At 34.3% G+C, this 16,005-nt stretch overlaps 1 protein-coding gene across 1 annotated transcript in view; it reads left to right on the top strand.

Annotated features, from left to right (window-relative positions):
• The window catches only part of LOC149554661 (uncharacterized), a 184,249-nt gene that overhangs the window by 47,443 nt on the left and 120,801 nt on the right, over nucleotides 1–16,005 (top strand). The window contains exon 2 of the mRNA XM_089828723.1: nucleotides 4,051–4,128. Coding sequence (XP_089684849.1) covers nucleotides 4,051–4,128 — 78 coding nt within the window. The remainder of the gene's footprint in view (nucleotides 1–4,050; nucleotides 4,129–16,005) is intronic.

The following is a 16,005-nucleotide window of genomic DNA, read 5'->3' on the forward strand; positions in this document are numbered from 1 at the left end:
CAATTTCAACTACAAGAAGAGCTCACTGGTCAAACAAGTAATTTACTATTATCTTCCTCTTTCCTTTGTTCTTTCAATCGAACCAATCACTATCAAACCTTGTAGACTAGGTCACGAACCTCAGATCCAAATACCAAACCTTGGATCACTCAGCAAAACTTTGGCAATGAAGTTTCCTTCACTTTCGCATTGCTCTATTCAACTTTGCATTCCGCTCTTACTGCTGCTTCTCAAATAATTCAAATCCACACTTATGATAAAGGAAAATGTCCTTTTATATCAAGTCCATAAAACAATTCCCTGAGTCGGTTGTTAGACCTTCTCAATTAATTATTATAGGACCACATTAAGAACACGTTACACTTAGCAATAACAATAATCTTCCGCCTTGCAACTTGAATAACTTTCCGTACACACAATATTATGACGAGTGAGCTTAGCCACGTCATCCTCAACATGTCTTCTTCATGTCCTCAATCTCGATCCTCATAATATTAAATCTGCTAAGAGATATAACAAGTTTACCAGAACATGCCTCTATAAACTTTGTCTCAGAACAGACATCACCAAAACTTACATAACTTCTTTTAGACTTATTCTTTCTTCCAACATTAACTGCATATACCAGATACTCAGACGTATCTCCCATAACCTCGGGTAGTTAGAATACTTAACTAGCTGTCCGTACGAACTTAAATTTTTCTGTTGTTCTTCTGTCAGATACCACAGAAAACTACTATGTTGACATCAATGACAAATTCAGTCATGAATGTAACAAATCATCATAGTAACATATCTATAGTACTCCCCCATAGGAATATCATCAGCATTCATGCTTCCAACCAATCTTCTAAGAGTTTCCTTAGGAAACGATTGTAAAGAATAGAAATATTCTATTTTAACAAAGAAAGCTAAAAATGCGAAAGCAAACTAAAGCTAACTAGGTATTTACAAAAGATTACCATTAACTAATAATAGACGACTATCTATTATCGTAACAAGTTCAACATACTGATGTCACTTGAGTCAGTTCCATTAATTTGGTGGATCTCACAAAGTCGCACCATATAATAACTGTCAATCAATTCTTCATAACAGATATCTATACATAGTTAATTTGGTAACTCATCATTTTCTGCGAACACCAAGGTAATAAATAGATTCTATTCCCTTGGTTGCCGACTGGAATTATATTCATGGCTAAATTAATTATTTAGTTTCTTCATGAATTCGATGGTCACCACTAAGTATACATGGTATATGTAGTTCTGATTGGACTGTTTCCTTTTGTTCCCTCATCTTTTTTCTGTTCTATTCTGCCATAAATATTTTCTTCTCCTTATCAGAAGGAAATAATATTATTCCCATAAACATTCTTTTACTGATATCTGAATAAGGCCATCCTAATCTCTTTGTTTGATAGAGATGGTTCAATAGTTTTTACTTCAACACTGGCTAATACTTATGCTCCTCCTTCTCTCTTCATTTTTCCTAGTACTTTTTTTTCCTTTCTTTATCTCAGGTGCATGTTTCTTTTTAGGCTTAATATCTGCACTGAATATGTCAATATGTTTCTTATTTGTTGACTGGAACATTGCTTGTCCCAAATACTCTACTGCGATTAGTGCCTGGCATCTCTTTTCAGTCTCCTGTTAAAATAGTTTCTGGTTATATAATTTTTACTAGTTGATGTTCGATCCATTTATCCTTATCGAATTAATGTACTGGATGCTTGGGTCCTGATATGGCTATTCTTTTTCTGTCCCCCGTCTTGTTCAAACTGGGCGCACCAAAATATGCTGATGTGGACTGGGTATCTCTGATTCAGATCATTTTGTTTATTTGTCCCGTTTTCTTGCTTTGAAACTAAATGTTCTTTCAGCTCCCTATTCAATCACTGATCTCTCACCAGATATGTATCGATTGCCCATACATAGGCAGGACACAGGGATCCCTCTACCTGTGGACTTCATCCACTGTCGATACCATAAAATTTTGCTAGGCATGTGGAAAGACTTCACACCATCCACTATAACACACTTTGGAATAATTATTTAAGATGTTAATAATCTCTGTGATATTCTCCTTTTCTACATTTGCAGTCCACTTGCTCTGATACCATGTTGATTTTGTACTAAGCACTGCCTGTCTGGCATGTGTGTTCCAAAAGCAGCGAACTCTTAATTTATAACGAGTACAAGCCACGAAGAGACATATCTATTCGTTAATTAAATAATTAATATAATAAAAATTTAATCATTGTTATATATATATATGTAAATCTATATATATATATATATATATATATATATATATATATATATATATATATATATATATATATATATATATATATATATATAACACAATAAACCTATATATAATAATTATATCTCATATATAATTATATATATGTTTACCCAACAGAAGATATGAAACATCAACAAAGTACCTGGTAAGTAGGTGCACAGAAACCTTTTGGTTCCAGTTCCTACAGGTAAAAAATATTGGCTGCATTTCCTCCTGCAAGATTATTTGAATTGGAATTCATGCCCACGATTAATTTTTCTGGATTATCATGGTGATATATACTTCCATAAACTCCACATGTCTCACGGTGAAGTCTTTACAGATTACCATGGCAAAACTAAATATCCTTCTATTCTTTCCTGGAAAGTTTAAAGTATGCCAACAGAAACAGGCTTCATATGTTTGTGGCAACATATGGTGCAAAAATCTAATTCTATATAATTATTAATATGAGGATGATGTTTTGAAAGTCTGCATATTTTAAGTACACACTCACCTCAAATGACATTGCTTGAAAAATACCTTGATTGTCCACTCAAGTGTCAAAATAATATTTCACGTCATCTTGTCATTCATTGTCGTTCATTACTGCGACTTGTTGGCCTATGCACATATCTTTGCATTTCACATGAGTACCTCAGCATATTGCTCCGGAGGAATATCCAGGCAGAGCAATGTTCTGGAGGCATTTCACTTTGCATACCTGCCTCAGATTGGGGGCCCAATGCCGATCTAGTCCAGGAATATTGCTCTCTAGAGGTAAATAGACTGTCAGGTGAAAGATCAATTCCCTGAGCTTACATGTTGGCTGTTAATAATTTTGTAAATAGGTCCCTATTTTAGCATAATTATTATCTCAATACATCACGATATCATCATTTATGACCATCTCAATAATACTGAAACAAATTACTTCAAAGTTCATATTATAGTGAGTATACCAATCATGGATTGGAACACATCATTAACCTGAGCAGGAGGCAAGGGTAGATATGATACACCAACTTTTCTTTCGTTAAATCTTCGGAATAGGTGTCAATACAGTAGACAAGATTACACCTTGAAGTCATTTAATAAACTGCGTCACGTTTCTCATTTCTCATCTATGTATTCCATATCTATCAGCTGAACCATAAATATCCATCTTAATTACATGGCGTATATACTGTATCCAGCCAGGAAAAGACATTTTTTAACATAAATGTGTCTCTTTATGACAACTTAATAATAAAATACTCAAGTCTTGATGGTGTGGTATCAAAAGGGTGTTTCTTCTCATCACTGCCTCCTGATATTTTTCCTACACTCTGTATGCTGTCTATCAATTCTTCAATCTGAAACATTACCCTTCCCACCATATGAAAATTCCTCTGGCTTCTTCATGATAATATGTGAATTTCAATATAATTTTTCTTTGGTTTGTACAAACCAAAATTTTCAAAGTAAACATCGATTAACAATGCATAAAAGATTGTTCCAACCTTTTACCAATTGCATAAAAAATAATTATTCTGTCTGTTCTGCTGTATTTACGGAATGCTTGATTAAATTATGCTAAATTAGTTGGTATTCTTTTCGAATTGTAATTATTCTAGCATGTTCTAGCCTAACTCCTTAGTACAAACCTTCATAGTTAGAAGCAGTTTTGTGGTTGCTTTCATTTTATTTCTTGATATTTTTGTTATTTTGAGGTTATCCCATAACTTTTGTTTTATATAATTATTGCTCTGTATGTTATAGGAGATCAAGCTGAGAATACCCACACTTCAGACCGATCAGAAATAGATTGGAAGGAATGGGTAACATCCAAAGTTTCAGGTTTGTGCTTAAAATATGACAAAGAATTCAAAAGTAGCAGTTCTGGGATAGAGTTCAATCTGTATTTCACTATTTTGATTATGAAAGGGTGCCTTCTACATTGATTTTTCTTGAAATTCAAAGTTTCAGGTTTGTTTTTAAAATATGATAAAGAAAAAAAATTGGCTGTTTCTTACATTGATTATTATGAAATACTATTTTGGAATTATTTCTCAGATTTGACTGTCATGTTCAATCAATTTGATTTTTTAAAATTGAAAGTGGGTTTAATCTCAAAATAATATAACCTTCACATTTCCTGATTTGCTACATGGTTTGAAACCATCTTATCTGTTGACCGTGGTTTTAATTTTCATGTATATGTGTTTGAAGCAAATTAACGACATAACCAAAGTCTGCATAAAAGAATCACCAGCTATATATGTTTCACAAGTACAGACCTAGAGTCTATATTATCTGAAATAACAACCTAACCAAAGTCTTCATTCCTCAGCTTCATACCTTGTTTTATGGTCTTTTTTTAATGGTAGTTGAATATATAATAAGGTAAATGGAGTTTACAAGATATAGGCAATTACATCACGGATGTTTCTAAAAGAAACAAGCATAAACTGAAGCAAGAATTAGAAACCACCTAAACTAAGATAACTAAGATGACAATTAAAAAACATGATATTATTTTAATACTGAAATAGCCCAAACTAGAAAATTGTTTCAAATCTGCTTGGAGTTTTCGATTTTTGCCATGTTTTTCTTCATTTCATTGCAAAATACCAACATGCAAAGGAAATGATCTAGATTTCCAAGGAAATAAGTCATTACATAATGATAAATTCACACTAACTTGTTAAATTTTGTGGATCTCTGATAGATACAAACAATTACAAAATTAATAACTGCAGAGAATATCCTTACTTGAATAGTGCTGAAAGTATTTCCTCCTTTATGACTTTACCAGTGATCACAGTTTGCCTTCCTTTGACTGTATACTGAAATGAATGGAGATGATATATATTTGATGTTATTATATCTGCAAAATGAAATGTTAAACAAATTTCTTTTCTCTGATCACAGGTACTGGAATGCTGTGAATTGATTGCTTTTCATTGTGATCAGAGGGCATATATATAAGAGGGCAAAGCACATGATTCCGAAGAGTCATGGGCCACGTAGAGGCATGCCTCTTCGGAGGCATGTTTCATAACAAAAACAACTTGCGTGATTAGTTATAAGCCTGACAAACACAAGTCATGTAATGAGGCACGATAATATATATCTGCCGATAACAGTAAGGAGCCCGATCACAATATATAAAAGGCTTCTGATAACAAATGAAACCTGATCACAATATATTAAATGACTGCCGATAATCAACTTCATAATACTACACGTATATAAGCATATATATGTATATGTATATTTATATATATATGTATGTATGCTTACATACATGTAGTTGATATAATCAGCAGTAATTTAATTCATTCATAAGCTTAGATCAGTATATCAAATAATCCATGTTTTGCTTCTTCTGACGCTAAAACATTAACAGAACTCACAGCAATATTATCTTGACACATGTAAGATATGATCAGTGGTAGCAGACAAGAGAAGATTGAAAGACATGCAAGAAGAGAGACCTGTGCAATGTGAAGCTGCTGCTGTGAGGTGCAGCAATACCAACATGTGAAGAAGAATCAAGCTCAACCAAGCCCAAAAATAATTGCTGCAATATGAAGAATGATTGCTGTCCAAAATATGGGAAGCTGCTACTACACAATCACCCTAGCCAGAAAATCTCCACCAAAACCTGATCAAAATTATGCAAATCTGCTCAATGATGAAACCCGAGGAGCCCGCCTCTTAAGTAGTGTCGGGCTTTGTCCAATCTATGAATATCCAAGGGTTTCCATCCTCAGATATGGCTGCTACTGTCAAACCAGCAACAATGGAGGAATTATCAAGTATTACATCAAACATCATAATATTTGGAAGTGTTGGTGTGTGTTTTATGATACAAACAACATAGAATACAATAATAGGGGTACTCTTCCCTCTCTTGAAACAAAATCTTCAATGTGCTAAAGAAATGAATTGTGATAACAAGGACAACTCCAAGTGATGGGGAGAATCCAACTACCAAGACCTAAAACCACTCTTCCTTTAGATCCACACTAGGCTCTCTCTCTCACTCTTCCTTTAGATCCACACTAGGCTCTCTCTCTCCTAGCTTCTTAGGGTCTCTTTCTTCACCCTAACCCAAGGGATAATCACTCTCCTATCCCTCTTACTCTTGGATCCTCACCAATCAACTAAAATACTCTTCTACCCTTACAAGCACACCCTTGCATTTGTAGTTATCCAATTTACTATTCCAAGAAGTCAGCACCCTTTCTGACAAATAAGCATTTTAGGTCTCCATCATTAACTCTTCCATGCCTCTTGAGGGTTTCTTGATGGCCATATCTTTCAACTCCTTAATGATCTCTTCAAAACCCACCTTTTGCCTTGTAGCCCTTTTGCCCCCAATTAGGTCTCCTAATAGGGAATTTGACTCTTCATCCCAAAAACTTCTTAACAAGCCCATAAACTAACTAGGTATCCTGATACCCTTTTGGGAAAACTCCAAGATTCACCTGGTCTAGAGCCCTCAACTCATCCATACACCCCTCTGCCAAAATGACCCTATTTTTAAGGGTTTAAGGGTTTGCTGTAGTCAATTTGGTTTCTAGTGCTTTGAACTGATCAAAAGGATTCAACGCTTGCCCACATTTAGTCCTAGGTTCCTTCACCCTATGGATTACACTAATGTGACTAATCATTAACTGATTGGCACAAACCAATCCACCTCCATTCTTTTGCTTTTGCAAACACCAATTTTCCTTGCCAAGCACATCCAGGCTCGCCTAGGGCTTGGTGGGAAAATTAGCTATCCAACTCCAACAAAGCCAAAAATGCATATGCTTACTTGATTCCAAGTGGCCATGAGATTTCAACCATTGGAAATCAAGTAAGAGCCATGTTTCTACAAGCAACTCTGTATAGTCCAGCAAACTGGCCAAAACAAACTTATTAACCCTTATCAAAATGATTCAGATTACTAAACCACTGATGGATTCAACAAGTAAACTGTCATATCCCCATTTTAAGATAGAATTTTAATAATAATTAGATAATAAAATGTTATTATAAATAATCATAATAAAGTTATATTTATAAAACTAGGAAATAATAATTGTTTAATCTATATTATTAATGAAATAATATTTAGTGTTTTTTTAAATAATTAAAAAAATAATAAAATTTCAAAAAGTAAATAAAGAAATAAAATAAAATACAAGAGATAGTATTGTAGAAAGTATGTTAACTTTCTAAATAGAATTTCATAATAAATAATAATAAACACAAATAAGTAAGTAAATAAATAATATAACATAGAATAATAGAAATTAACTAAATCTAATGAAAAGTCAAGAGAGATTTAATAAATAGACATGACTCCTTAAAATAAAGATAAGAGGAGAGTTTATTTTAGAGAGGGAAAAAAAGAAAGAGGAGAAGAGAGGAGTTCAAAAAGGAAAAATGGAAGAGGAAAGTAATATCATGAGGACAATAAGGAAGTGACTTTTTGAAAAGGATTTGTATTATGAAAGGTTGTGACTCTTGGAAAAGAAGAAGGTAAGGAAGGTATGTTTATGGACTATATTTGTTTAATTATGTTTATGTGTTTATTTTTATTAATGAATCATCCTTGTATATAATATTGTGTTAACCTATGAGGTTAATACCATGGATATTAATGAAACTTGAAGCATGGAGCATGTGAGATATTTAAGATCTCCATTGTCCGCCATGGCCAATAATCGAGATACCAGAATATTTTGATGTTGTCAAACATATGCATATGTCGTTGGCCTTGGATAGAGGATGCCCGCCCAAGAAAAATCTTAAGGGATGCACTCCTAGGATGAAGACGAGGTAGCTATGAGCTAAGAAGCCAAACTTGGAGATGTCTTTTAAGATTGGGGTTAAATTAGTGGGTAGAGTAATATAGTTAGTTTTGTTATTTTTGTGATTCTAACCATTATTTTGCAGGAATTACTTGTCTCAAACTAACCCTAATGGTCGGGACATTACAGTGGTATCAGAGCATGATCTTGCCATCTCGTAGGGTTAAAGGGGATTTAGAAAATTATATAAAAGACTGATGTAGAAATTTAATGACCTATTAGAAATGATTCAAACATATCCATGATAGCAATCTAAGAATTTGGACTAAAAAAAATATAAAATTCAACTCAACAGAAGAAGTTATATAATTGCTTAAGGACAAGCAATTTGAGGAAGGGCGGACTGTCATATCCCTATTTTAAGATAGAATTTTAATAATAATTAGATAATAAAATGTTATTAATAAATAATGATAATAAAGTTATATTTATAAAACTCGAAAATAATAATTATTTAATCTATATTATTAATGAAATAATATTTAGTATGATATTTTAAATGATTAAAAAAAAAATAATTTTTCAAAAAGTCAATAAAGAAATAAAATTAAATACAAGAGATAATATTGTAGAAAGTATGTTAACTTTCTAAGTAGACTTTCACAATAAATAATAATAAACACAAATAAGTAAGTAAATAAACAATATAACATAGAAAATGAAAAGTCAAGAGGGATTTAACAAATAGACATGACTCCTTAAAATCAAGATGGAAGGAGAGTTTATTTTAGAGAGGGAAAAAAAGGAAGAGGAGAAGAGAGGAGTTCAAAAAGGAAAAATGGAAGAGGAAAGTAATATCATGAGGAAAATAAGGATGTGACTTTTTGAAAAGGATTTGTATTATGAAAGGTTGTGACTCTTGGAAAAGAAGAAGGTAAGGAAGGTATGTTTATGGACTATATTTGTTTTAATTATGTTTATGTGTTTATTTTTATTAATGAATCATACTTGTATATAATATTGTGTTAACCTATGAGGTTAATACCATGGATACTAATGAAACTCGAAGCATGGAGCATGTGAGATAGTTAAGATCTCCATTGTTCGCCATGGCCGAGAGTCGATATTGAAGCATGGAACATGTGAGATATTTAAGATCTCCATTGTTTGCCATGGCCGATAATCGACATACCAAAATATTCTGATGTTGTCAAACATATGCATATGTCATTGGCCTTAGATAGAAGATGCTCGTCCAAGAAGAATCTTAAGGGGTGCACTCCTAGGATGACGATGAGGTAGCTATGAGCTAAAAAGCATGACTTGGAGACGTCCTTAAGATTGGGGTTAAATTAGTGGATAGAGTAATATAGTTAGTTTTGTTATTTTTGTGATTCTAACCATTATTTTGTAGGAATTACTTGTCTCAAACTAACCCTAATAGTAGGGACATTACATAAACAACATAATCTAACTATCCACACTGAGAAATTAACTAGTTCAACCCAATTAAAACTTGAAATAACAACTCTTCAACCATACTGTGGCAAAAATGCTCAGAAAATGCTCAAAATTCCTTATGCCTCCGTACAATATGAATGCCAATGCTTGTCTTGGGTGTGGCATGGCCTTATATAAGCCTCTTGCGCATGTGGTAGTTGAGAAAACTACCCAAATAACTCCCTAAGGCGAGATTGCACAAAAGTTGCAATGTTGTCATGACAACTTTTCAAAGTTGCAAAGTTGTCCTGAGCAACTTTTTGTCTTTTGCCTTCTATTCCATTCTAGGACCTCAAATGTGTCCAATTTAGTCCCTTAGGACTAATTGAGGACATTTTACATAATTCCACTCATTTTTGGTTTTGGTCAACCCCTTTGACCAATTTTGCCCTCTTGAGCCACTTTTTCTCAACTAGGTCCTAGTTGAATCGAATTATCTCTAACAACTTAACAACCCTTGATAACCCCTCCTAACCTACTTATCATTATGCCATGGACTTGCCTAAGTCTTTATCCTCTAGTGGTGTGGCCAAGACCACTTACAAGCCAAAACATACTAGGAAAAGGCCAATTTCCTAGGTGCTCTTGCACCACCAAGGTTCCAAATGCATGTGTTTTTTTTTTTTGTTCAAGAGAGACTCTCGTGGTAGGGTGATTTGCTGAAAAGCTCCAACAAGACAAACCATGGTATTCAATATTTCATTTTCAAATTTCAAATTTCCGTTTTTTAGTTTTTTGGATTTTCTTGGTTTAATACTTACTAAGATTGTGATATTGCTATTAGGATTTAACTATGTAGTTTGAGTCAAACTCATTGACCCATGTTTCATGAGTAGTGATTCACATGAATCCATCTCTCGCGAGAATAAATGGAACACTTTGCACTCATTGGATCTAAGTGATGCTCACAAAGGTGAAGCATCAGGACTTCCCGGGAGGTCACCCATCCCGACACTTACTAAGACTTCTTAAAAAAAGTGCAAAAGAGGAGGTTTTGAGAAGATAGTTCTAACTCTAGTCTAATTCTGTACTAAACTTACGAACTCGACAGATAGGATTGTAGAAGTGGAATCCGAAACCTATCTCTACTTTGCCAAATTTATCAACTCCACAAGGATTGTGCTATCTTTTGAGGTAAAAAGATTCACTATAAAAGTTAAGTATATATCAAGTGTTTAGACTAACCTTGCAAGATAATTGAAAATCAACAATTATAAAAGGTATGAACATATTCATTCCACATAAAACTTTCCCTGCAAATCCCTCATTCAATCTAATAGTTTGAAAAAATAAAATCTACTCTAAGTGAGAGACATAAACCATGGAACTTGCGAAAGATATTTAAATTTACCAATAATTGAACAATCAATTTACTTAATTAGATTTTATGCAATAATCTTTGAATCTCTCTTTAGAAATGAGAGGCCTAGGATTTATATAGGAGCTTAAAAGAAAACGAAGGGCCCAAATCAATTTATGATTGATAATCAAGATTTAAACAACTATACCCTAATTAGGGTTTATAATGGTTATCTATTGAGAACCAATAATAAATGAACAACTTAGATGGAGCTTTCCTCGAGAAGAAAGCACCCCTTATCATGATGGAGAAAAAAATCAGGTTCATTGAACTTGGGTGCCTTGTCATGAAATTATTTGATTGGTGGAGACAAGTGGTTGCCCCCTCAACATGCTTTTCTCTTTGAATGAACTTGGCTTTGAACAACTTTTCTTCAATTTTGGAAATTTGGGATTTTGGAAAAATATTCCAAATTTGCATCTTCTTTAAACCTCCTTGAATGTGGAACTTTCTCCCTTTTGAATGCTCTTCATCTTTGATCTAGGATCTTGGATTGTTTGCTATGAACTTTGAGAAATGGAAGATGCTTTTGAAATTCTTTTTGCAGGTGATGAAATCTTTAGTTGTGTTTGTTTTCCTAATCTGCAAATATCATCTTTCCCTATACCATTTGAATTCATTCCTTTGATCTCGATCTTAGAAATCTAGGGCTGTTGTAGGATTGCCTTCATCTTTGTCTACCCTTGATTGTTCACTTTGCATGGATTTACAAAATATTGAGAAAATTGTCAATAACTCATTAAAATGAGTTCAACAACTTTTCTTTTTAATATGGGAATGAACTTATGAATTTTGCAAACAACGAAGTCTTGTCCTTGGAAATGGAAGATGCTTTTGAAATTCTTTTTGCACGTGATGAAATCTTGAGTTGTGTTTGCTTTCCTAATCTGCAAATATCATCTTTCCCTATACCATTTGAATTCCTTCTTTTGATCTTGCTCTTAGAAATCTAGTGTTGTAGGATTGCGTTCATCTTTGTCTATCCTTGATTGTTCACTTTGAATGAATTTGCAAAACACTGAGAAAATTGTCAATAACTCATTAAAATGAGTTCAACAATCTTTCTTTTAATATGGGAATGACCTTATGAATTGTGCAAACGACGAGGTCCCGTCCTTGGAAATGCACTTTTAGGTCTGATTTTGAGGAAATTTCCCATACTTAAGCAATTTTTACCATTGCTTTCTTATTGATTTCACTCTCTTTTCTATACTCAAACTTAACATTTTCCCTTTGAAACTTAGCCTTTTCTTCTTTTCCACTTGGAAGTTTCTTTGGATACTTTCTAATTTCAACCTCAAATGGATTTGGACTCCACAATTTTCCAACTTTTGTCTTGCTCCAAAGAGTAAATTTGACACAGTTAAGGGAGGAGAAATCCCCAAAGGAGATGTCCAACCTTGCAGCCAGAGACAACACAACGGAAATGATAAAACAAAGCTATAAACATAAAAAAAAGTAACAACGATCTTTAGTTTACATCAAGTTGGCTTGTAAGTGCAAATTATAGATTTCAACAAACATGCCTCATTACTAAGGACATAAGCCTTATTCTTGGTCTTCACTATCAAAACTCTTGGTTATTCTTTGCTACCAAGCTCTACTACTTCCTTGCTACCTAAACAAGAACTGTTACCCTACTTATATAGAAGATTGCGAACCATAAGTCAACTTATCCATATAAAGAAACGTATTACAAGCAATATAGGTTAGGGCCCAAATCCATAACACTCTCAAATAGATACATCATGATGTACAAACACATAAGGATGTCAACGACATGTATAGAATGACACACTATTAAGCTTTACAAAGTGTGAATGTCCATCGCAAAATGAATCTTGCAAACATAGCCATTAGAATAGCAAAGCCAGATAGGACCAAACCAATCATAAAAAAACTTCATCTGGAAACATTGGATCGAGCTGTAAAACTAGACATAGGATCTCAATGATGCATAGAACACAATAAGGATCACATAAGATAACGAGTGAACTAGATTGATCGATACCTAAAAACATAGAAAACTATATAACTAAAAACAAATTACAAACAATATGAAAGGAAATATTTTTTGGGTGATTCAAGATTGTTGATGATACAAGGATGCTCCTGCATCAAACACCATAGGTTAATAGAAGATGTTCCATAAGCGAAACTTATGAACATCTGACATGATTCAAGACATAAATCTTGTGCTTTTTCTTGTCCCACGTGTCCTCACCTATAAGATACACTTTTTGAAAATGGTTGTGCCAGCTGTCCAAATTCACAAATCTAAAAGTATAACATCCACCATCAAATGTTGCTTCGCTACTGCTTCCACAACCTCTACACTGTTTATCCAACTTACACCAATTTCTTTTGCCTTTGTCGCTCCTACAGTCAACAATCAATGTCTGCTTCTTCTTCTATTGTTTGACTCCTGCTTTGTCATTTCTCAACAACTTCTTTGCCTTTGATCTAATTACAAGATCTTGTTGCTCATCTTATACCACTTTGGTAACTTGCTGCTGCAACACCATCTAATTGTTATCAACCTTCAACTCCACCAATTTAGATCCATTCACCAGATCCTTCAACAACTATACAACCTCGAAAACCTTTTTAGCCACCTGCTGCATTTTTTTCAGCTTCTGTTTTGAAGCAATCTGATCTTCTAAGGTGTAAGTCCTCATTACTCTCTGGTTCTTAGCATTCCTTCTTTCAAAGGAGTTAAAGTGAACTTCTTGCCATCCTTCATTATAGACACAACATTCCTTCGACAATCGTGAATAATTCCAACATCATACTACTAAGGCCTTCCTAACAAAATATGGCAAGCACTCATGTTAGACATCACACAGTACCTCATCCCAACATGGTCCAGTGTTCAACTTAATCCAACACTGCTCTTTTACTTCTACCACATGTTCATCTTGAAACCAACTTATCCAATATGGACAAGGGTGTTTATGTATCCTTATTCCAATCTTTTTTACCATCTCTTCTGATACAAGGCCACCAATACTAATAGGCTTTGACTCCTTCTGACGCAACATAACTCTCTTGAACACCAGAGATTCTCCTATCTTAGCTGCAACCTTTCTTTCAACAAGTTCATCTTCAACTTGCTTCTCATGTGTTGCTAGGTTTTGTTTTCCTTTTTCTTTGCTAGAACTGATCGAGCATTCGAAAGCTCTTTGTCCAACATTCCCACACTTGAAACACGTACCTTCAAACTCTTGTTTGCCATTGCTTCTTCCATGAATCCTGTGATCAAGTTCCTCTTCATTCACAAGCTTCTCTTTGCTCTTATCATTGATTGTTTTTTCCCTCAACCTAGGGGTAACTTGTCTTCTCTTCAACTTATCTTCAGCCTTTAGAGCATACTGGTAAACATCCTCAATTGCACTAATCCTCAACATACTTAACTCATCTTAAATTTTAAGTATCAAACTATTAATTTACTTAGCCGTATTTTCCAATTCATAGTCTTCTGATATGAACTTGGCCTTAGGCGTAAAACCCATAACTTTCCACCTAGTGATGTTAAATTCACCATTATCTTCTCTACCTTTTTGCAATTCTTTCCACCATAAGGCAACATGACCCTTCAACTTAGTTTGTGCTAACCTAACCTTTTGTGGGTCCTTAACATCTTCAAGCTTAAAGTAATCCTCCAACTCATCAATCCAATCTAGCGATTCCTCTGGATATAATGAACCAACAAACTAAGAAACATCTAGTCCACGACTCTTACCCATTTGTGCCATAGCTCCCAATGAACCTTTCTTCATCTGTAGGGATCTCAACTTCAATCGTCTCAAGATCTTTAGCACCTTCTTCAAATTCATCTTTAGTCATAGGGTTCCTCCTAACCCAGTCAAAGCATTTCAAATCTTAGTCCGTATCTCATTTTTGAATTCCTCCATCATTTGCTCTAGCCTTCTAGGGGTTCATTCTTTTAGACGACATCCTTGCAAACTTTAGGAATCCCCTTTTCAACTTCCTCCACTTTGACGATATGTTCACAAGGGTTAATTGCCCTAACACAATCAAGCAATTGACCAACACTTGTAATCTGCTTCAAATAGCTTGTCTACGCAGTCCTAGAACAACACTAACTTGTCATTCAATTGATCCAACACTCTTCCTCTAGTTTCCTTTTTTGCAATCCTCTGCAGTTGTAGGTCAGATCTACCTTTTCTCATCCCACAATCAGGGTCTTTAGGGTTTACAACCTTTAGAACTTGATCCTGATCAATCCTACTGCGGAAGCCGTTAACCCTTTTGTCATGCACAATCAACAAAAAATCCAATTTTGGACCACCTCATGCAAGCCTCTTTTTGATGTATGTCATATCCTCAATTCTGCCACCCACAAACAACAAATCTGCAAGTTTGCAAGCTTAGGAACTTTAATCGGCAATCCAAGAATCACAACTGCACTCTAATACCATTTGACACAGTTAAGGGAGCGAATACCCAAAGGAGATGTCAATCCTTGCAGCTGGAGACAACACAATGAAAATGGCAAAACAAAGCAATAAACAACACTGATGACAAGAAACAATGATCTTCAATTTACATAAATTTGGCCTTCAAATACAGATTACATATTTCAACAAACACGCTTCATTACTAAGGACATAAGCCTTATTCTCGATCTTCATTATAAAATCTTTTGGCTATTCTTTGCTACCAAGCTCTACTACTTCCTTGTTACCTAAGCAAAAACTACTACCTTACTTAAACACAAGATCGCCAAACACATGTTAGCTTATCCAATCAATAATCTCCAAGATAAAGAAACGTATTACAAACAACACAGGTCAAGACCCAAATCCATAAGAAAACTCCCAAATAGATACATCATGTTGTGCAAACACATAAGGAGGTCAGCTACATATATAAGAACATATAATAATGCACCATTAAGCTTCACAAATGTGAATGTCCATTGCAAGCCAAATCTCGTCAACCTGGCCATGAGAACAAGAAAGCCATATAGGACCTAACCAATCATAAAATAACTTCATCCGGAAATATCAAATCAAGCTGTAAAGCTAAACATAGGATCTCCAT

The sequence above is a fragment of the Cupressus sempervirens genome, chromosome 5 (genome assembly GCF_028749045.1).
Source record: "Cupressus sempervirens isolate cs-2001-9-10 chromosome 5, ASM2874904v1, whole genome shotgun sequence".
Lineage (NCBI taxonomy): Eukaryota > Viridiplantae > Streptophyta > Pinopsida > Cupressales > Cupressaceae > Cupressus > Cupressus sempervirens.